At 42.5% G+C, this 23,984-nt stretch overlaps 1 protein-coding gene across 4 annotated transcripts in view; it reads left to right on the forward strand.

Moving 5' to 3' along the window:
- The window catches only part of AFF2 (ALF transcription elongation factor 2), a 438,865-nt gene that overhangs the window by 260,975 nt on the left and 153,906 nt on the right, over positions 1–23,984 (forward strand). For all 4 annotated transcript variants that reach the window (XM_017639874.3, XM_017639876.3, XM_017639875.3 and 1 more), the window contains exon 4: positions 14,818–14,862. In XM_017639874.3, coding sequence (XP_017495363.2) covers positions 14,818–14,862 — 45 coding nt within the window. The remainder of the gene's footprint in view (positions 1–14,817; positions 14,863–23,984) is intronic.

The following is a 23,984-nucleotide window of genomic DNA, read 5'->3' on the forward strand; positions in this document are numbered from 1 at the left end:
TTTCTCATTAGAGAGGTATTTCGTGTATTACTCGGTCCTCCTCCTCCCTGCCCCCACCAGATTTAGTAGATCACAGTCAGAGCCTTAATGCTTTGGGCCAGAGGCGTCTACCAGAGCTGCTATGGCTGTCGGTGCAGCCCTCTTTCCGAGAGCCCCTCTGACTCTAAGTAACTAAATTGCTGCAGATGAAAGGCTTGCCCCTGCCAGCTCCATTTGGCGATTTCCCCATTCCTTGAATACAGCAATGCAAGCGGCAGGGGATGTGTTGAGAGAGCAAGCGTCTTCCTTGGAAGACTCCGGCCTTGGCATGGCACCAGTGAGCCCCCTTCACCACAGATTCCTGACATCTAAAGTCAGTATTGACTGTGGGTGTTCATGGGAGGACAAGTTGCACAGCGTATTTGGACAGCCAGTGAACCTATAGGGAATGTTCTTCAATTGGATGAAAAATGGCCAAGAAATGAAAGTTAGAGGCCTGGAATAGCAAGGTACTGACCTCAATACTGGACCTCAGTCCTCAATGCCTAGCAACCTTGGAGGCCTGACTGGAGGAAACAGGGGGTCTGCCAGTGACAACAGCAGGTGCTCTTCACAGCACAGAATGTGAGGCTTGATTGTGCAGGTGATGTTTCTTCAAGATGCCCTTCTTCCTCTCAAGTTTTCAGCATGCCATTTTGTAGGTCTCCTTTTTTAGACCATCACAGTTTTTTGCCTTTCATGTTGATAGTTTGGAATTTGGGATGACATTATTTGCCCTCTAACAGAGATAAGTATCCTCTCAACTTAGAGGGAAAACTTGGTTGCAGTTCATGAGCATGGCTCCTGAATTCCAATGGCTTTTGTGGGGACTCTGTGAGTCTGTGTTTATAGACCAGCAGCATGAAATAGTGGAAGGGACCTGGATTGGGTAGCCCCATACCCAAGGGCTAGTCTTCACAGCTGAGCAGCCATAAAACCTCAGACAGGTCACATCACCTTTAGAAGCCTCAGCTTTTGTCTTCTTTAAAATGAAGCTCATTCTGTCTTCTTTGCCTGCTCACAGAGTTGTGAGGAACGGCAGGCACTCAACACTCCCAGGGCCATGGCTGAATGCGCGTTGGTCTCAGCAGCAGCCGTGGTACGTCTTCTCAATACTGCCCTTGTGGAGATGACCTTATTCCGTTTTGTGATTTCCTAGGCCACCAGGGTGCTGTTCTTCAAGTTTTGAATTAAGGGGTTAATATCCCCACATTAAGGATTTAGGAGATCTCGCTTGGGGTTAGATGATTGTTTATAGAGAAGAGAAACTGAGAATCTTGAAAATGCCAAGTGGAAGCGTTATTATCACAAAATGATGTTAGACGCTGCTTCAAAACCTTGCAGCGTCCTGATACGGGGTCATGCTGTCCTTTTGAGCACTGATTGTGAAACCAAGGCAAAATATTTTGAAATTAATGAAATATATTAAGTATACCTAAGTGCTAGGCTAGATAATTTCAAGATCAGTGTGATCATAATAAATTTTTCTTTACAATATGCCCTCAGTCCAGAGCCTTCTGGGTACCCAACTAAATGCACACTAAGTATTAATACTTGCATCATTTAAATTGGTATGGTATTCTAGATTTAGAAAGTCCCTCTTCTTTATGATAATCCATTTGAGTGAAGAAAGACCTTAAAATTGATTCTAAAGATCTCAAAAACAATTTATAGTGTAATACATATTGGCGAGTTCATTTATCTCGAGTTGGGAGCTTTTATAGATTCCAGCTATATGTCTTCGCCACAAATCTTGTTTTTTGTGCTTATGGCATCAGTGAGAATAAATGGAAGTTGTGGAGTCAGTGAAGGCCACTGGAGGGAATTTCCCCATCTCCTAATATATCAGTGTCTCTTCGTGTCTGTTTCTGATGGGGTCCAACAGCAGGTCAACATCCTTAGGTAAAGAAAAGCTTCCTAAGAGTTAACAACAGTCATTGAAAGTAAATTAATGAAAGGCAGTGACTGCTGATCTCTTTGACAGGAAGGGATTCTTGCTGTCAACATTTAGAAACTACTAGAAGTGGTCTCCATTGGAAACCAGGTTTCGACTTTCTGCCCTGGGCTGCCAAAAGTATTGCAGTAGAAAATGCGAAAGTAAGTTGAACTTTGAATTATAATTTCAATGACTGTCTAGTGAAATGGATTCGTGCTCCGGCACTGCACCTTTGAGGCTTTGGGTTGATTCGCATACAATAAAAATCTGTCTGATCTGACAGTTGAAAAGGTCGCAAGCACACTTGACGTCTGGTGGTCTCAGTACATTCTCAAATCTTGATTAAAAAAAGGAAGATTTGGGAACTATTATGGGATTTTTTCAAAATAATCTTTTCAAACAGAACCATTTCTACATGTTTTGGCTTTAAGTTTATTGACTTCGCCAAGTATAGATGATATTTTCACTACCACTTAGCAACAACTTCTAACTCACCAAGAAGCTTGCACATGACTGAGGCACGTGATTTTTGAAAATGACATCTGATTATCATTATGGTCTCCCTGATATTAAAAATTGAATTGTCTACATTTTAACACTTCCACTGAAGTTCTAAAGCATCTTGTGTGTTAGCATTTTGAAAACATTTGCTGGAATGGCTTGACCTGTATTCCTGTAGATCATGCAGGCTCTGTTCCTATGAAATTTATAGCTTTTAACTTTAGATTGAAGACTTCTGTTAATTAGAGGTCAGCTGGTGAACACAAGTTGAAGTTTTGAAATTGATTTGCCTTGGACCACGGATTGATAGGCTCTTTGAACAGATTGGAGATTAGATTCTGAACCAACCCTTTCTTTTATATCTGGAGAAACTGTGATTTGCCCAAAGTCATATAGTGCCATAGTCATTATCTATTTGAATCTTGTCTCTGGTGCAGATTTACAGTCAAGCCCCACTTCCTTGTCTGACTACCCCAGATCTGCAGTTTTCTCTTCTGTAACATCCTATTACAGTTATTGTCAAAGCCATTCATCTGTCTTTTTTAAAGTGGGCTCACCACACAGTATGGGTTTTCTAGGCTTGTCCTAACTTGTGATAATTGATTTCATTCTCCCCATATTAGATATTCTGGAAGTTTCCATATTTGGCCATCTGAGTCACGTTACCCAAACTGGTTCTTACACCCACTTAAAGAAAAATCCCCCATCTGACCATGTGCCTGACTCAGGGATCAGGAAAATATATGCTAACCTGCACTGTACTCATTTTAGGTGGGCCTGTCTACTCATCTAGAGTACAGGCTCCCTGTGGACATTTATTCTTTATCATCTACTGAATTTCCCATAATGCTTAGTGCATTGTACTGTGCATAGTAGTCATGCAATGTATATTTTCCATTTGGGACAATTTTCTTAACATGAACAGATTTTCCAGACTCCAAATTTGGAAATACCCCAACACGTTGATTCAAGAATAAGTATGGTTTTTTCACTGAGTATATTTTATTTGTATTAGTCATGTGATATAATTTTACCTGGAATTATGAGCACCTGCCACATGTCTGTTTATCTTGTCTACTTCCACAGCTAAGAAATAACCAATCCCTGGTTTTCCTATGAATGTGAGACAAGCTAGGATCGTTGGTGCCATGCATATGCTGTCCGTGTTAATTGGCATAAACTGTCAGGCTCCACAAACATGGTACACCGTGCGTCGCTCCCTCTGGTCTTCAATGTATAATGCAACAGGCTTGAGACACTCCACAGAGTGGTCCCACACTTAATGCCACAGACTCATTCTTTATGACACTATGTCAAGGGTCTGTGTTTGCAGAGTGACTTTCAGGAAGTGCCACGGCCTTCCATGAGCTAAGTGTTTCAGAGTGTCCCATAAATGCTGGGCAGATGGGGCCTCAGGCCATCTCTCAAGCTAACTGGAGATACTAAGTAAGGCCCAGGGGAATTTGAAGAAACAGGAACTTCTTGTCTTTGTTCTATTGATTTTTCTGTCAACAAAAAAGTGTAAGAAATTGTGGTGTTTTCGAATAAAAGCATCAGGAATAGATTCCAATTTTAGCAAGCGATTTCCTGCACACACATGCAGGTGCATTTGGGGGAAGGCTGGAGGTAGCGTGAGATAGGTAACAGTGCCAGGCTGCTTAACAGTGCAAGAAGGGTGGGGGTGAAGCTTGTGAATCATTATTTATAATTGAACGAAGGAGCAATTTTGCCAACTCTCCATTCTTGAATATGAGACCATCTTCTAGTAATCAAACTATTACTCTGACACAGTTTACTTATCAGGAGATCAATTTGAAATTGTGACCTGAAAGTAGAGGCTGTCTTTCAATTAATTTGAATTGCAAGCAGGGTAGACAACCTATAGCTACTGTGGCATATTTTTTTAAACAAAATCGGGCACCTACATTGACCTCCTATTTACATTTCTTTGAGAAGAAAAAAAAATCACATAAAAGCTATCAAGAAACACATTTCACAGCAGGCAAATTAATTGGTTTTACAATATTTGAATGGAGGGTTTGTCAAATAAAACATGCCATGACAGTTAATAGTGTCATTTAGAGCCAGAAAATTATTGGCTTATTTGTTATTGGATAAAAGGAAAGCAAACATTTTGTATTAGGAAGTTTTAATGTGTTTAAAATCCTCATTAGGGATTAATGGACATGCTTGCTTAGCATTGCGCCTCATTAATTTGAGGCTAAACAGTTACTTCTGTGTTTCAATCTCAGTGTTGTTTCTTAACATTTTTTCCCTTCTCTTTAATTAGATCTTGCATTTGAGTTTGGTCTCTACACCACTGGCGATGTAGAATTAATTAATGAGATTTATAAATCTAATGGAAGTGAGTTATTCTTAGCTGTCATTTCATTTTAGTGAGCAGTTAAACCACATCTAAGTGGGCACTGATCTAAGAGATTTCAGAAGTATAGAAAAAAATGTGAACTTCCCTGAATATATTTAGCAGTGTCACTTGGCATTAATAGATAAAAGTGTTTTAATTAGAGTTATAAATAATAGGGAAGCTGGCGAGGATTCAGTTCCCATGCACACAGCTTGTTCTTTAGGAACGTCACTGTCAAAGAAGAGCAATTGTTAACTCTATGTCTGTGGAATCGCAGTGTCATCCACTGGCAATTAAGACAACCTTAAGTGCACGGTTTAGAGAGTCAAGAAGGCGCCAAGTTCGTTAGACGTTAGTCTGAAAGTGGAGTCACTTTCTGTCAAGTGTATTCTGTTGTCATGTTTTTATTAAGGGAGTGTATGGGTACAATTTATAAAGGCTATTCCACTTACATTACTTTAAGGAAAATGTAGCTAGAAGAAAATCAACCTGAAATTGGGGTTTCTAGTTTTAAAGCAGACATTCAAATCATCAGCTATGTATTTAGAAGACTACAGTAGTTTCTTTAGGGTGAGATAATGAATGTCAAGGAAAGACCTTTCTCTTTGAGAAGATTTTCAAAAATAAGAGCCAAAGATACATATTTAAAAGGTTCTTTCATAAATGGGGTTACAGCACTTAATTTAAGCTCCCATCTATGCCTGGGGCAGTATCTTCAGAAACTCCCCGAAAAATATGAACTCCCACGTTATTTTCTTCCGATGAGGAAGTCCTTGTATCTTTAGAAACCATAAATGCTTTGAGGAACTTGTCACTCTGAGATGTATTATGAAAGATCATTGTTTTTTAAATGTCTCATGCTAACAACCACCTAGTGAAATGTGTAAAATATTTGCTTACATACAAAATATTCATTACATACAAATTTCTCTTCTTTAAACAAATTGGAAACTCCTTCCAGTATTATATAGGAATGACCTCCGTGAGGAGGATGTGGGTTAACGGAGGTCTCTGCTTCCCTAGAGACTTAGTTGAATTCTTTTGGCCCCAGGGAGGTGATTCTTGAGCCCCGGGGCCATATTTGGCCCTGGGGTTAATTTCGTTTGGGTTCTGGGCAATGTTATGGGATTCACCTCTGTGGGGTCCCGGAAAATCATTGCTCTTCTTCCTGGGTTCTGTTGGTTCCATTCAGAATGCAGCCTTTTAGTTTAGGGCAGTTGGAGAACTGTGCTCCGTGGTTAATTAGCTCATCAGTGTTGGAAGGGGCAGTAGCTGAGGTGGGGAGCAGGGTGTCACCTCCCCCTGAATCACCAGGGCTACTTGGTCCCTAGCCCTGACCTTTCCCCCCGCCCCTCCTTCCTTTATCCCCATACTCCCGGTATATTGCGTCTCCTTCTGTGTTTCACATACAGGCAGCTCTTTCTCTCTCTCCCAGAACATTGCCAGATAGTTCTTTTATACTTCTCTAGCCCATCCATGTTCCTATTCTCTAAGACATCTATTTCCTACCTTTCCTCTCTCCTCACATTTCTAATAATCACCCCCATTCTTAGCTGATGACCTTGCCACATACTTCACAGAGAGAAATAGATACAATCAGACAAGTACCACCTCGTCTTCAGTCTTTATCTTCTCCAGCCCAACTGCTTATATACCTAGGCACTATGCCTTCTTTCCTGTCACAATGGAAGAAGTGTCCAGAAGTGTCCATGCTCCTATTCCAGGGCATCCTCTCCCACTGCATCCTGATCCACTCTCTCCTTCTCAAGGACTTCGCTTTTACAATCACCCACTTTCTCTTTTGCAGCATGTTTTCCCTCTCTGCTGAGTTATACCCATTGGTATATAAATATGCCTTAATATCATCCCTCTCAAAACACGACGGGAAAACCTTGACCTGGCCCCCCCCCATCCTCTGCTCCGTTTCGCAGGAGGAATTGTTTCCTCACCCTCTCCTTCCTCCCCTCCCCCTCTTTCCTCAACACACCCCAATCAGGTTTACGCCCATAGCACACCACTGAAACAGCTCTGATCAGGAGCTCGAGCTGCCGATGACTTAGGTCTTGCCAAACCCAGTAGCCAATTCTACATCCTTACCTTAGGTCATGACCACTTTCTCCATGATGCACTTTCTTCTCCAGGCTTCTGGGATATCATGCTTACCCGATTTTCCCCCTGCTTCCCCAGCCACTCCTAAGAGTTCACATCTGGTTTTGGAATGCGTGGCATCTGATAGTATGCTCTGCTGTATGGAATGTGGACTCCTAGCAAAGGGCACTGTCAATGGTCTTTTGGTTCCATTTCACTTCAGGGTGACTAAGGAGTGACACCAGTTTTACAGACAAGGCTTACAGAACACATATGCCGCCTGTGCTATGTGGCTTGTTATGTAAGGCTTGTCTTCTTAATGACGTTTGTATTGGTTAGTACAAACATTAGTTTCCCTTTCCCGTGCGTTTAAAAACCATCAGCCAGGGAAGAGGCCCGTGGAGAAAATAGCCCATGCAAAGGAGATAGAGAACGGAATGTCAAGAAGTGGCCTGCTACAAAGAATAAAATCTATGTAACAGAATAAAGTAGAAGGAGAATAACACCACAGAGTCCAAAGACACCCGAGAGATCATCTCACCTGGCAACCAGCCAGCATTAAGGTGCTGTTATTCTGTGACCAAATGGGCAATGTAAGAGCAGTGGTGTACTTGAGAGTATTTGATGTGGCGTAAGTTTGCTGTCGTATGTAGAGACAAAATTGTCTTTTTATTCGGAGATTATATACACCCTACCTACCTTTCAGATGTTGCTTTTGTAACGTTCTTTCTTGTCAAAATTAAAAGTTGGTGTTCTTAAGTGGACCTTCTGTTATTTTTGTGTGGTTATGTGCAATACAAAAATACTAAGAACTTGTAATCTGTTTCCATCCATGCCTTCACTGTCTAGGCTGGAGGGTGTGCAAGTGAACTGTCCCAAATCACACAGCTGATTATTGGTAGAACTTGGACATGGAACTGTTTCCTGACTGTCAGTGTATTTTTATTTTCACTACTTTGTAAGATTATATTTCCCTGAAAGGGAGATCGCTGCTTTGCAATTGTTTATTTGCTCTGTACTAAGAGAGTTTGCTATGACCCAGGAATGGTCAGGAGCAATACAAAAGTTTTAAAACAGCACTAACATTTACTCTTTAACTGGCAAGATTCAAAAGGGAACTTGCTTCTTGATGTCTTTTGTATATATTTAGGTCACACATGTTAGTCTTGTTAACAGTGGCTGTTGGTAGGGCTCAGAAATTGCCTTCACTCCAATTTGGACATCTGCATTTTTACAGAATCCTCTTTCACTAGAAGAGATTGTGGACCTGCACACAGACAACCACTAACGTTAATGGAAGTACAGTAAGTAGGGATTTAGTGGAATCAAGGCTTTAATCTTAAATGGTCCTTGGTTGCAGATCTAGGACTTGGACAGGACAGAAGTACATATCCCATGGGCCCTGAGGAATCAGATGCATGCCGAGGAAATTCAAAAGGCAGAGGCCATGGCCAGAAGGTCTATGCATTGTAGGGCAGGCACCAAGAGCAGACAGACGCTGAGAGGGGAAAGGCAGGAAGGGTCAGAATCTGGGGAGCCGGAAGAGAGAAAGAGGCAGGAGGACACAACAGCTTGAGTGTGAGCAGCAGAACTAGGAAATCTAGGCAAGAAGCCTGGAGAATGTGTAAGTAGGGGGTCTGGCCCTGGAAAACCTGGCCAAATGAGATTGCATGGCTTAGGCATGGCTACGGGCAGTGGCCACAGCTTCAGCAGCAGCCAGAATGACATCACTGCTCAGCCCAGCTGGCCCGAGGCTGGGCATCCTGGGGGGAGTGTGGGTCAGGCAGCCAGGCAGTCCCCAACAGGCGCTTGGTTTCTTAGGGTAATCTTTCTGGATGGGTATCTTATTTTTTTTAAGACTATAACCCCCTTCCCATTTATAGCTCACTCTTCCATAGAAACTAGTTATTAGACCAAATAAATGAACAGTGAGCTAATGGCTATTCAGAGCCCACTGAATTAAGTACTCTTCACTTGAAATTCCATCTGCCATTAGGTACTCTCAGCTGATGATGGGTCTTTCTGCATATGCACTCCACTGCTGCCCATACCTAATGTAATCAGCGAAGAGATGGTCTCATCATGAAGTACATGGCCCACCCTTCCCCCGCCCGTCCGCCCCCACCCCTCACCCCCCACTCAGGGTACTGATGCCTTGTCAGGGGCCTTCAAGGGAACTGAGGCCAGAAGCGGGGGGACGGGGACCTAAGAGGCACCCGCTGCCAGGCTAAGGTGCATCTCAACCTCACAACTCTCGAAGGGGAATTTCTATTTCCCTGTATAGATAGGGAAACAGGCTCAGCGAAATTTAAGTAACTTGCCCAAGTTCACAAAGCAAGTTCAGTGTCAGAGCTGGGATTAAAATCCAACTGTGTCCATCTTCAAAAGCCATGTGGGCTCTTTAAACTATGCCTCAGTGTCCCCAGAAAATGTAGTCAATTCCTTTGTTTCTTTGCTGTCTCTTCCTTTCAGAGGTCAGTTCTGTGTAAGATTCTAGACAAAGGGTCATTTTCCATACTTGGCCTATTTTAAATGGCAAGTGTTAAATCCCTTGGATCTTCGTGCTCCAGTATTTGTTCCTTCCTTTCTTAGAGAGAATGATGAATATTAGCTTGTTTTACGTAGGGTATTTTGTCCATGTCACTCCCTTAAAAATTGGCCAGAAGCAGTATTTTAAAGTAAACACCACCTCTTCAGACACCCAGGACTTTTGCTGTATTAAAATGAAATGGGAAGATGAGCTAATTGGCTGTACCATGTAACTGTTGTGAAATCTTTTTTGTTTTGATTAATGTTATATTACCTGAGGACTTCTGCCTGCGGCTTATGTGATATTAACTGTTCCTGTTTAACCACAGACTCACGAATACAAACGAGCATAGGGACAGGTTAAGATGAGGAAGGAAGCAAGGGACAGAAGGATGCTAATGTGAATGGGTATGTTTATAGTTTTTCAAATCGGAGAAGTGGGACTGGCCAGCTGGGGAGGGGAGATGAGAGGGTCCCAAGCACATGCACAGGTGGACTTCAGAGGCTGCTGCCCCCGGTTTTTACAAATGACCAGCGATGGGGATTTAAGTATTTTTAAAAGGTGGAAAACTCCTTTAGCATTACGATATCATGACCTGAGTTTCCATTTTATTAGGAATGCCGTGTCAGGGTTGCTCTGTGACCCGTAAATGATTCACGGGGATGAGAGTGGCAATTGGTTAGTGAAAACACAGATGGCATGAGTTTGGAAGCTGCCGTCAGTGTCAGTCGTGGATGTTGTTTACCTGGGCCGGTGGCATGGAACTTGGTGTTAGTGGTGTACCACTCAGTGCCACTTGGTACAATCCAAGCCTTGTCTGGCAATTAAGCTTGCAGTTTTTGAGTTTAACTTTGTGAAGTCTTTGTCTCAAGGCGGAGTATGCCTGAAATAGTGGGCTCAGACTGCCAGAATGATTTTAGGGAGAACAAAATGACCTGTCTTCCTTCACAGTCCCTTAATAACAAGGTACTCAGAGACATGCATTGAACTCTCCTGGGTTAACAGCGAGATGATCATTATTCTTTTAATGTTTTACATTAATCTCCATGTTTTCTATTAGTGCTCAGGGCTGCTTATATCTCTCATTGCCACAATCAGGGTATTTTTGATATCTTGTATTACCCTAATCGCCAAGAAGTATGCTCCAAACTGATTAATTCCACGATGATTAAAACATCCTATGCAATTCATTTATTGTTGCTGCAGTTAATTAAATATTTGATGATTTAAAGGTACCCTGATTATTTCCTAAGATATGTATTTATCACCAGGCAGATGATCTGTGCATGGTCTCTCAGTGGCTACATGGGGTGGCAGCCTGCAGTGTCACATGCACTTGTGAGGGCTCTCAGTCAACTCACCACCTGTCCGACGTGCGCCTGCTTCCACTGGCCCTCAGAGGCCCACATCTGTACCCAGCACAAGAGGGTCGTCTGGGGCCAGGAGTGGAGTACAGCATCCCCTGCACGGCATGCAGCTTGCTTTCTGCTCCAGAAGGAGGGGGTGGAGAGGGGGATGCAAACGGACTCTGCTGCTCTGAGTGGCTAACTTGTGCTTTGTGGACTATCTGAATACTCAAGAGTGGATTTAAAGAGAGGAGAAGGTGGCTCCGGAATTCAGCAGCCGCTTGGCAACTCGGTGGGCCGCGGTGCTAAGCCCAGTGTGACCACTAGTTCTCTGCTCAGTCTCCCTTTCACACCTGTCTGAGTGACTCCTGCACAGTCCGTGCAAGTGGGGTGTGTATGAGACGGACAAGGACAGACAGAGAGGGGACAGAGCCCTTGGCTGGGCAGCCCTCTGGCTGAGCTCCAGCCTTGGTTCAGCTTCATTCCAGCGTGCAAAGTGACCCCAGCGTGCTTCGCAGGGGCACAGAGACCGAGGTGGCCTCAGGTGGCTCCACCACTCCTCAGCCATGTCAGAGCCTTGGCCTCTCATTCCCGTATGGAGTGAGGACTACAGTGGGGACCTCGGCAGCTGGGAGCTCCTGTCGGACACGGCTCTGTCCGTGAACCTGGTAGGTACCCTTTCCCTGACACCTGAATCGGACATCCCGCTCCGTCTTGTCTGTTTCCCTGTGATAATGTCTGTCTCCCCAATTTGTGTGGTGTGTCAAAGGCAGAAATTATGTTGTCTTCAGTGTCTTTAAATCCTCCCCCTTGGCACCATCCTGAGCACAGTGTGAGCTCAATCAGGATTTGTTGTTTGAAGAAATAAATGGGAGACCCGATGAATAGGCAGCCTGCAAATGAATGCGATCCTATTACCCTTGTCATGACTACCTTACAAAGTATGTCCCAGTGGGTCTCTAATTGTTTGTTTTCCCGTCCCATCTAGACATTTAACTCTCAGGGAAAGAGGCCAAGGCTCGGAGTTTTTTGTATCGCCAGCCCCCATGCCTCACACTGTTCTAGGCACGGAGCAGAGGCTCGACGCTTGCTGGGGGAAGGAAGCCCATGTGGCTCAAATGTAGTCGTCCTGCAGGGAGAACAGCTGTGGGCAGGGCTGGATGAGTTTGCAGAGGACTATGACTCCATGCGAAGGCTGGATTCCAGTATTTCACTTGCCTGCCCCTGTCTGTAGAGTTCTTCCCAGTCCTGAGTGCTACCGACCCCAATAAGTCATTATTAGATTTGCTGCAAAGCCCCAGAGTCCACAACTCTTTCTATTTTGACAGCATTTCTCCCATAAGGAAATGGATATTTATAATACCAGGTGTGGAGATGATATTTGCAGTTGGCAAGAGTGAGTCAGAGCCTACCTTGAAAAGATGAGAAGACTGGACTTAATAATAAAGTGGTGTGCGGAGCAACAGGGCAAGGGGTAATAACCTGGCTCATTGTGTGGGGCTCTGTGGGTTGCAAAGCACATTCATGTTACTTATTTCATTTGCTGCTCACAGAAACCCTGTGAGATTTGAAAGGAGCTGGTATTATTATTATCGTTATTTTATTTTTTTATTTTGCAATTGGGAAAACTGGAATTCAGAGGGGTAAAATTACTAAGTCCTGATCCCAGATGGTAAGGCCAGGACTCTCACCCAACTTTTTAGACTCATGGGTGAGTGTTATTGCTCTGCCAGCACATTGCTGATATTTTTGTTTCCTCTTTAATTTAAAATTTAACATTTGTGTGTTTGTATGGGAAAAGGAGAACAAAGACCTTTTCATGAGAGTGGACCTCACCTTTTCAGCCCAGGCAGCCGACACTGAAACAGTGTAACAACGGTATGGAAGCCTTAAGTCTCTGCTAGAATCGTTTTGACCTTTGTGTTTGGGGAAGGTATTTGTTAGGAGTTCAAGGATTGTCTTGGAAAATACAACTGCTGGAGCACTGAGCAATGCAATGAGATTTTATTTTCTTTTAAAAATAATCAGTTGTGTTCTGCAATCCTGTAGTTTGTTAGACCAGCATTGCCCAGTGTATGTTATGCAAACATCCATTCTATGGAGTGGTGATAATTGTTAACTGGAAAAAAAAACACACAAAAACTAAAAACCCATGAGATCAGTGATCAAGAAGTTTAAGAATGTGCTGCATTAAACCGATTAGATAGGTGTGTCAGAGCCTTTAATTTGCAAGAGGGGGCTGGATTGCAGCATTTGCCGCACGTGAACACACAACCTTTCACTTTGCAGAACTAGTGTCCATGGGATGGTCTCCTTTGTGGTGCTCACCACAGTTAGAGTCATACATTGACTCTGTGATTCCTCATATCCACCTTCCTCTGGAGTCTGCAAACTCCAAGAGGGAGGAAACCGTGTGTCCTTTTGCTTCCTACTGTATCAATGCCTAGCCCAGGACTGGTGGCATGGTCCCTCGCCCTCAAAAAATATTTGTTGAATGAATGAATGAATGAACAAGTACTTTAGGCAAAACCACCTGTACTTCCTTTTCGGAAATCTGTATTTAAGGCTCCCTACAGTGTGTGCCCAGCCACATTTTTCTGCCTTTCCTCCTACTGTTCTGTCGATGCAATATTAGAATATTGTTGGATAGGTAACTATATAATTCATCCAAACTGGGATCTTTTTTAGAGTGAAGGGGGACACTGTCAACGATTACACCAGGATAACAGGTGGAAGCTGGAACCACATCCCTCATTAGCGGTGACTTTCTCTTAGCCTGCCTCCCCGATTAGGCATTTCATGTTCCTCGAGCAGGGACCTTTCCATGGAAAGGTATTCAGCAAATACAGGTTGTAATTAATGGATGTACAGTGGTGACTTGACTGCCAGCGTAATATTTGCTGCTGATTGTACCGTGTATTTTTACAGTTAAGGGAAACTGGTCCCGTATTCTGTCCCCCATTTCCCCAAATAGAGTCATGCTCATAGTTCCCTCCTACAGACTAACAGGGAGGTTATGACTTAACTGCCAGTGTAGGAGGCCTGGGGCCCAGAGCCTCCGTGGCAGTGCTCTCTTCACAGGACGGGCCTCTCACTTCCCAAGGTGGTGAATTCAAGCGAGCAGTTTCTCCTTACCAGAACCGCAGGGAAGTAGAAGTGAGCACATTGCAATCCTGGAGCAAATGAAGATGTGCAGGAGAGGGTAGGAATGTTTAGGGAATGCCAGTAACCAGCCCAGGTGACACCAGACCTGGCAGACCTCTCTCCAGGTGGTTGTCCCACTCCCGTGTCCTTCGTCACACACAGCTTTGCAGCCAGTGTCTCACTTTGGTGTTTGGCTTCTTGCTTTCTCCAATTAGGGAGCCCCTGGAGGAGGGTCCCTGCACCAGACACGGAGTAAGCCCTCAGTCCACATCTGCTACTTGCTTGAATTGCATGATTAGGAAGGTGTCACACTGGAAAAGATGGTTCATGGGATTTACTTTGTATATTTGTGAAATTCTGAGTGCCCAGGCAAGCACACAGTTCACACAGGAGTTTTAGCATTGGTGTTATGGAAAAAACATTGTAGATATCTGGTTAGATGCCTAAGTTAAATGAAAACTTAATCATGGAAGTGTTTCAGAGAAGCCTCATCTTTCAAAAATCTGTGATTATGAATAACATATAAACTATGTCAGCGAGTTGAAGAGGAATTAAAGATCGGGAAATGGAGCCCCTTCTTTGGGTAGATGAGCAAAGTATAGCCTGGGTGGTGGAGGAGGGTGGCTCAGTGTCCCACAGCACGTCAGGAACAGAACGAGTCACTCTCTTTCTGCAACTTGTGCTGTGGTCTTACTGCCTCATTAAAGTAAAACAAAATTGGCCATTTGCAGACACTTAGCGCTTTGTGTTTAATAGCGAAAACAACCACATTGATAGCTGTATTTACTTCCTTTACAGTTTTTCCTACAGAGTAAAATATTATACAAGAAGCTTCTCTGAGAATAACTAGACTGTGCTTAATTTTATTTGTTTGTTTATTTTGCTTTAGGTAAGCCTTCCCAGTGATCCAAGCTGCGTTGAAGAAATCTTACGGGTGAGTTAAAATCTTTATTTCTGTGCCTTTTAATAATGAGGCAATCTATCTGCTTACACTGTTTAAGTAATGACTGTTCTGTTTCCGCAAGGATCGTGATGGGGAATCCTCACATCCCACTTCAAGACCCTCTGCTTGTACTCGCTGTCTCATTTCTTACCTGTCCTCTCCCCATTCTCTGAATCAAACTGGCCTCCTGATCTCATCAAGCTTCTGCTCCACTCTCACATCCTTTTGGGCCCGTTGTTTGGGGTCTAGGCAGAGACTCACCCCTGTCCTTAGAAAGCTGTCCCCGCTTGAGGATCCTGCCCTGAACCTTCGCCTTCCTGCGCTCTCTCCTCCGCTTTGTGTTGCTGGAACATGGTTGTGGAGACTGTGGCCTGTAATGAGGGGGGCAGGTCTAGGAAGGTGGAGAGAAGCAAGGAGGAGAGTCCAGAGAATGCTGGCGAGCAGGGGGACGTGTTACTAATGGCCGTGAATTCGGACATGAGAATGGCACAGAGGCAGCACGAAGTGGCAAACGAGGGCAATAACCTCTCCCAAAGTAAACAGTTAAACCAAAAGGAAAAGCGAAAGTCGAGCCAGAAAAATGTATCTCCTGTCTCTGGCTGTTGGCCTCATAAAGCAATATGGTGGAGGCAGAATAGGAGTCACGGGAGTGAGTTCCCGTCCGGGCTCTAGCATGCGCCACTCTGATTTGGATAGATGACTTCATCTCCCTGAGTCTCCCTTCCTTGGCCGTAAAAGAGGGTGATACCTGTCCTGATTCCCTTTCACGCCACCAAGCAGCATCTAAATGCTTGTTATTAGGACAACTGATGATCAGTGTGGCCATGAGAAAACCATGCAGGCATTGCGCCGGGGAAAGAAAAGAGTCTGTGTGCCAGTGAAAATTCTGCATGCCCTTTTCTCAGTAACCAAAGTCACCTCAGCGCCCCCGAGACGCCCCCTGCTAAAGGGCCTCTCAGCAGCCCAGGGTTGAAAGCGAACCCTGTGAAAATGCAACCAAAAGAATGATGAGCAGGAAGCTGACCTGCCACGTGGTTCCACCCGCTGCAGATGTCTGTGATCCCTTTCCAGCCCGAGAACATTGTTACTGACCTTTAACGACATGAGCCCTTCACTGATCAGAGATGAGCCCAGCTGGATTAGGGATGGAGAAAAGAGCCCAGGACCCCCTCAGTCATCTCTTGCTGGGGTCCCAGGGTCAGGGTAGATGCGGGTAGCTGACGTGAAATCCCCAAGTGGCATGTGCTTCGGATCTCAGCCGCTTGCCCCTTCGTCACATGGAGCTAGGTCAGATACCCGGATCACCGCAGCCTCGCTAGTGGTGGCCTCCGGCCTCCAGGAGAGGTAACCCTGAGGGAAATCTCTTACTTCTGGGCTCAACAGTGGTCCCACTTTTGCAAATGAAGTCAGTGGGTGTTTTTGTAACTCCCAAAGGAAGGCCGGACCCATTTCAGTGCCACTACCCAATTTGTCACCATTGGTATTCTCTACTTCAAAGCAGCCTACCCTGGCCTACACAGTCACTGAGTGCACACCTGCCAGAGGCTAGCAACTCCAGTCCGCTGGAGGAGCCGCTTAGAGAAACAGCAGAATGTCACCTAAATGTGGACAGAGAAGTAGGTTCCCTGAGTAAGCTCGTAAAAGATAGCACCCTTTGAGAAAGTAACAAAAGTCCTTCTGTTCATGAAAGAGAATCTAGGGAAACATCTTTTTTCCTTTTTGAAGGGGTGTAGATTGTATAGAATTCTGTTTTTTTTTCCCAACAGCACCATTAATGAGGAGTGGGCTTTCCTTTATTGAAGAATGGCATGTTTCATTCCCTATGCTTAGAATAAAAAGAAGCCGTCTGAAGTTTTTGTCCCCAATTTTATGACGAATTCTTAAATTTTTATAGACCATGTTACATGGCACAGCTTGGAGCCCTGGGGCTGGTACCACAGGAAGCCTGTGGGTCGCCTTGCTCCCTGGCTGCCTCCTTCTTGCTGGGGAGACCCTTTCTTTCTCTTTCTCAGCACCTTGCTCCACCCCCCCTCGGTGCTTTTCAAAGTAAGCAGAGTCCAGGGTGGAGAAAGCGTGGTCTCCAGGCGCGTGACATTCCATCACTTCTGTGTCATGTTGCCCAGTCTCCTCTAGAAAAACAGGTGATTATGTGCCCTTCCACCCCAACACCCACTTGCACTGGGAGGAACCTGACGTGTGTGCTCTGTCTGCGTGCAGAACGCAGGCGTCTCAGTCTGTTTGTGACCCGACCTCCCCAGCTCCTCCATCACTTCCCTTCCCTCCACACCAGCAGCCAGCCACCCGGTGCACTTCAGCTCGCACTGGACAGACCTTTTATTAACTGAGGCCAGCTCTCCCAGTTCTCAGCCCCTCAGTCCCCAGGCCATGGAAATACTTTTGCCTAATGCATTTTAGTTTGGCCCCCTTTTTAAAATTCACACCAGTTGGCTTCCTGTGGAAGGTCCTCACCCCATTTATCTGATAATGGGCTTGGCCCACAGACCAGCGCTTCCACTTCTCTTTCTTTCCACACCCCTGGTTCTCACCCTCTCCTGTCGTAGCCCACCTTGTCTGGTCTTGCGGGCTCATGCAGCCTGCTGTGGCAACTTCATTTCCCTACAGGTTGGGACTGCCTTTCAGAGCACTTGAACTTCATTATCTCGTTTTGACCATAGGAAGTGTGGTAGACCCTTATTATTTGAGGTCCAGAGAGATTTTAAGTGACCTACAACCTAGGGTGAGGTTAGTATATGGCAGAAGCAGAAAATAGAACCTGGTCTTGGCTTAGCACCACACCTACCTGTCTAGTCCCCCGTCACAAACCTACATCACAAACCAGTGAGAATCTCCTCACTTAAAACATTGCCTCAGATGCTGGCTAATTTATTTCTAGAAACTTTATAAATACCAGCAAACCAACATGTATCAGCAGGTCTTAGAATTAATGCTTTCTTTCCGCCATTCATAGTATTTTCAAATCTCACTTCAAATAATAACAGTAACAAATTACTGCAACAAATAGAAAAATAACAGTAGTGGGCTGCTTACTGTGTGCCAGGCATAGTACTCAAGTGCATTATGTCATTTGCTTTTCACAACAACCCTTGAAGATTGGACTGTTGGTCACATTGTGCAGGACAGGAAGGAGTTAAGGAGTTCACGCCCTGGTCTCTGACAACCATCCCATATCCATTCCTTCTGTTCCTGTTGGCTTACCTGCACCCCTCCTTATTTCCCAAGCTCCAGCCTACCTCACAATTAACAGATAATGGCATCAGCCAATAATTCACATCAGCATCCATTGTTTCCATCATTTGTACAAATTCAGTTATGCCTAAATAATTTCAAGTCGTTTTTCAAGCACACCGGAATTCACCAGCCTACACCACCTTTCTGCCAACCTCCCTTCTCCCGCCAAACAAGCTGTATAAATTCAGATGTCTTTGCTACTTGTCAAGCATATTATTGCTTATTATAAACTTTACAAATCAGAAACTTAAAGGCAGCAATCTGCGCAGCGCAGCGCCGCCTGCATACCTGCCTCCATCCGCGTGCCATTTTCTCTTCAGAGTCAAGCTACCCTCGAGTACAAACAGAAATGAAAAATAGTAACAACTCTGGCCCTAGTGATGGCGTTTTGCAGTTACAATTCATCTGTCATGTGAGGGATTCCTAAGCTGCTCATATGTAATAATACGGGCAGCAGAGCAGCTTCTTGCCTGAGCTCCACGGGGTTTTATGGGTCCTGGAGTAATCACTTCTGGAAGAGTTCAGCCAAGGAGAGCAGCATGCCCTAACTGCTACTAGCCAAGGATGGATGTTCAGTGATTATTAGTTCTGCAGTTGTATGACTTATTTATTCCTAGCAAGAATTTACTTAAAAAATATCAACAAACTATCAATTAAATCCTTTCTAGAGTCAGATATGCAGATATAGTGCTTCTCTTCAATCTGACGCTGAACAGATTGTGTTTCCTAGCAAAGTATCTTCAGTAGTTGATAATTTCATAGGCAAACATCTGTAAGGGTAATTCACTGTTTATGAGGAACGCTGAATTTACAGGCAAGAATTTGGGGAACTTGATTTGATAAACTGTATCATCTCACAGATTGCTTCTTGCCATATGGGCCAGGCTGGTACACACCGACATGGGCACCTCTTTTTGATTACAGCATGATCGGTGTTTACAGCATCCTAAATTACAGCAATTCCACTTATTAGGTCTGTGTTTAAGTGTGCAGCTTTAGCATGGGAAGAACTCACCACATAATTACAGGGCGACCATGTACAGTACTTGCTGTTTTTTACTTTTCAAGGGGGAAACAAATGAAAAAGCCCATCTTAAGAGTGAGAAAAAAATGGATCAGGGAACAAAATTGGTCAGACAATTATGTCTGAAAAGAAATTTGATTATATTATCATAACTATGCAGTGTAATCAAGGACCTTTCAGGAGAATTTCTTTGATAAATTGAACCAATAATTAGGCAATTGATTTTATATCCCATTAAATTAATGTATAAATAATGTTCAAATTGGAATCATGCAAACGATTTTCTATACAGCTGTCTTAAATGCTAATCCTTCTGGAATGTTTCAAAGAGCATCTATCCTATTCTAGTGTGGACTTTTAAAATTATAGTTTCTTGAAATAGTAAGGCAGTGTGCCACCCAGGAAAGACAACAATTGCTAAATATAATTGACTATAATTAAAGTTAACACTGGTGAGGTCAAATAAATGAACTAACTAATGACTATACCCTCTGCTATTCTGATGACTAGCTCTTACCTAATGACATTGGGAGATATGTAAATTTGTCAGCAGGTGAAAATGCCCTTGACTGGGTAAATTTTGTGGAGTATTACCTTTTCTGAAGCTAATTCAAAGCATTAATGGACTTAGTATGTAGCATGCATATGTGAGGTGAGCTATTCATGGAACCAAATTAGCCCATAAGAGATATTACCCATTATTTGCCTCCCAATAATCATTTGCTCTTTTCTCAAACACCAACGAACCTGGAAGATACTAAATTTAATTATAACAACTATTATGTGAACAATGTAGGTAAGCCATCCAGTTTGCTTCCAAATGCACTTAGAGCCTGTCAAGCAGTTTAAATATTTTCATGTGGAATCTGGGGGTTTGCAGTTAGTATATCATGTGAATTTTAAATGATTATGCAGACATCATTGGGAAAATGAGTAACATGAGTAACAAGGTGACTGGTCCAGTGAATCATGGGAACCTGTCAAACACAGGACATGTCAGGGAAGAGATGATGTCAAATACCACTAACTTAGCAACTCAGCATTTAGCTGTCCAGGGGCTGAGCAAGACTAGCCCCTTTAAAATAGCTGAGTAAATATATGAGTCTCTATGTATCTTAGGTGTGCTATAAAAATAAGTCTGTTTTCTGTCAACCTGTTTCTTTTTGTGAATATGGTGATTTATTATTTTCTATTGTACTGAATGAAAGCAGGTGAGAATTTAAGCCATGTGTAGAATTTACACCTGCTCTCGGTATCTTGGGTGTACAAAGAGGGTAATGAAACAATGTATTGGTTTGCCAAAAAGCAGTATAGGCTTATCTGAAAGAAGTAATAGCTTCCAACTGTTGTTTGAGAACCAGCTTCTTTGTCCGGGCTGTGCTAGTGGGATTGGGATGGGAGAAAAAAGGTAATGCAAGGAGGTTAACCATTCTGTTTGCATCTGCATAAAGGTAAAACCAGTGTCCCCGGAAAACACAGCAAGAAAGTAGCCTCTCAGAATCAGTTTGGTAGGCATCTTCCAGGGACAAAATGAAAGAATAAAGCAAGGCTTGCCCCTTCTCTTGTTAATCACCAGAAGCATTATGGAAAATAACAATAAGAAATATAAATTCCGAGTAATTGATCTAACCAGAAAACATCCAAAAACCCAAATCACAGTTTATTTTGTAAAGGTCAGACAAGGAAGACTCCAAGAGATGATTGGCATGGTCATGGATTCAGGGCATAGCTGATGAAGCACTGATTTTCAGAAGTGCCACGGTTTGTGATGGGAGCTTCCATGGACCAAGTCTGGAGCAGACATATCTTGAGAAGTGGGAAAGGCAGGATTGAATGAGAAATTACATAACTAGTCCACATCTATGGAAAGCACTCCATTGCTGAGGCAAGGTGGAAGAAGGAGATGCTGCCTTCTGAGCCCCCTGCAGAGCTGATATCGCTGATGTCTCTTGACAGGACAGAAGGAGAGGTCAAAGCACGTGGTCACATACCCTGTTGTTGAAAAGAGAATTCCTGTTAGTCTAGGATGCAGCCACAGCCCCCACTGCCAAAAACATCCTGCAAATAACTGGTCCAAGAAGAACTCTTATCACTAAAAAGTCAGTAATATTCAGAAAAGGAATCACCCTAAGAGCTATGCAAAAACAAAAACACAAAAAAAAAGGCATATGAAAAAATGTAGCTGAAAAAAGTGTTGCTAGGGAACAAACTAAAGCTGTGACCAACATAGTGACATGAATTGTTAAAAAAAAAATGAAGTAATTCAATCAAAAAATAAGAGCCAAAGCAGTGATACAAGAGCTTAAAGATGCTGTTTAGAAAGTGGGTAAATCAAGCTGCAAAGTAATGAAATATGAACAGACAATCATTAGAATTTGCACACTTAATATGTTTTTTCCTAAATAAATGTAACAGCAGTGAATAGGTATTTTTTTAGTTAACCTCATCAAGAAAAAAGGGAAAAAGCACAAATACTAAAACAAGGAATAATAAAGAGAAATAACCTCTCAGATACAGAAAAATTAAATTAATCATGAGTGCAATTTACTCATCTCTGTATAAATACATGTAAGTACCAGATGAGGTGGATGATTTTTTCCAGTGAAATATAATTGACTGAAACCAACACCAGAAGACAAAAATCTAAGCACATTTATTACTGTCAATGAAATAGAGACTAGTTCCACTCATTAACAAAAATAAGTCCAAGATAGGGTTTCATGGGGAAATTCATCCAAACCATTAAGGAACAGTGGAGCTCAATTGTCCCAACACATAAAACAAGAAGAAAAATTTGCTAAGTTCTTTTGGAAAAGCTATGCTAGCACTTAATATTGGTCTCAAAATCTGACAAAAACAGCATACAAAAGTTACAGAATAATATCACTTGTGAAAATTTCCTTAATGAAATGCTAACAGATAGAATCAGACAGAACTTTAAAGGATATGCACCATGACCAAATGAGTTTAATCCAGGAATGCAAAGCTCATTCAACTTTAAGAAATCCATTAATATAATGCCTTTTATGAATAGAATAAGAAAGAAAAAACTATGTGATCATTTTCATAGGTGCTAAAAAATGACAAAACTTAACACTTATTCTTGATGAAATTAGAAATAGGTAGAAACATCCTTAATGTGATCAAATATATCCATCTCAACACAAATGCTAGTGTCACATTTCATAGAGAAACTCTAGAAGCATTCCCATTATAGTGAAGAAAAAGGACTAGATGTTCTTTATCACCATTATTATGTAATATTGTTCTGGAGGTTAGCCAAAGCAATTAGACAAACTAAAACAATAAGAGGCATTAAAATGGGAGAGACTGTATAAAATGATTAGTATTTGTAGATTACATGTATTATTTTCCTGAAAGCCCCAAGGGAATTAACCAAAAACACAAACAATAGAACAATTCAGCAAAGTTTTAGTGTGCAAAATAAATATATAAAAATAGTCTTTGTATGTAAAGCAACCAAGTGTAAGATATAAGGGGCAAAAAGATTCCACTTAGATCTTCTTAATTCATTTAACAAGATGTGTGCCAAAGCCATGTAGATTATAAATACATTATTAGGCTTTCTAGGCCATATGGTTTCTGTTTCAACAACTCAACTCTGTTGTTTTAACATGAAAAGTATCCATAGACAATATGTAAAAGCATACTCGTGACTGTTTCAATAAAACTTTATTTACAGAAACAAGCAGTGGGCCATATTTGGCCTGGGAGAGATGATTTGCTGACCCCGGTCTAGAACTAAGAAGGGGATAAATCCTCTCTACTCTGTTCTACTTAAACCACACTTGGCAAGTGGTATTGATTTCTGTGCAGCACCTTTTTAAAAAAATTACATTCAGTTAAATTTATCTATTTTTTTTTTAGTTACAGTCATATTAGTCTCAACATATGCATAGATTCCTGCAATCACCACCTTTCACAGACCACAAAACAATTCCAATATCCCAAAGAATTCTCTCATATTACCCTTTAGCAGTCAGACTCTCCTCTATCCCCAGCCCTTAGCAGCCACTGATCTGTTCTCTGTCCCTACAGTGTTGCCTTTTCCAGAATGTTGTATAGAGTCAAACAGTGTACAATCTGTCCATAGTGATTCTTTCACTTAGCATATGCCTATGAATTGCATTCAGGTTGTTACATGTAGCAACAGTTCATTCCTTTCTATTCCTGAGTAATATTCCACTCCATGGATGTACCAAAATTTGTGTATCCACTCACCCACTGAAGAACATTTGGGTTGCTTCTAGTGTTTTGATGGTTATGAATAATGTTGCTATTAGTAATCATGTACAAGTTGTGCAAATGTATGTTTTCATTTATCATGGGAATATACTAAGAGTGGGGGTGCTGGGTTAAGTGTACATTTAACCTTATAGAAAAGTGTTGAATTGTTTTCCTTTCTGGTTGTACCATTTTGCATTCATACCAGCAATATACGAAAGATCCAGTTGTTCATATAAGAAAGTTTCAATATATGAAAGACCCTTTGCTAGCACTTGGTCTTACTGTATTTTTTAAGCCTTTCTAATAGATGTGTATAGTGATATATCATTGTGGTTTTAAATTGCATTTTCCAAATGATTAATTAGGTTGAGCATCTTTTCATGTGCTTATTTTCATTTTTTCATATCTTCTTTGACAAAACGTCCATTCAAATATTTTTCCCATTTAAAAAATCAGGTTGTTTTTGCCTTATTGTTGAATTTTGAGAATTCTTTATATATTCTGGACATGTCATTGGTCAGATAAGTGATTTGAAAATATTTTCTTCAAGACTGTGGCTTGCTTTTCATTCCCTTGATAGTGTCCTCCTAAG

This window comes from Manis javanica, chromosome X (genome assembly GCF_040802235.1).
Source record: "Manis javanica isolate MJ-LG chromosome X, MJ_LKY, whole genome shotgun sequence".
NCBI lineage: Eukaryota > Metazoa > Chordata > Mammalia > Pholidota > Manidae > Manis > Manis javanica.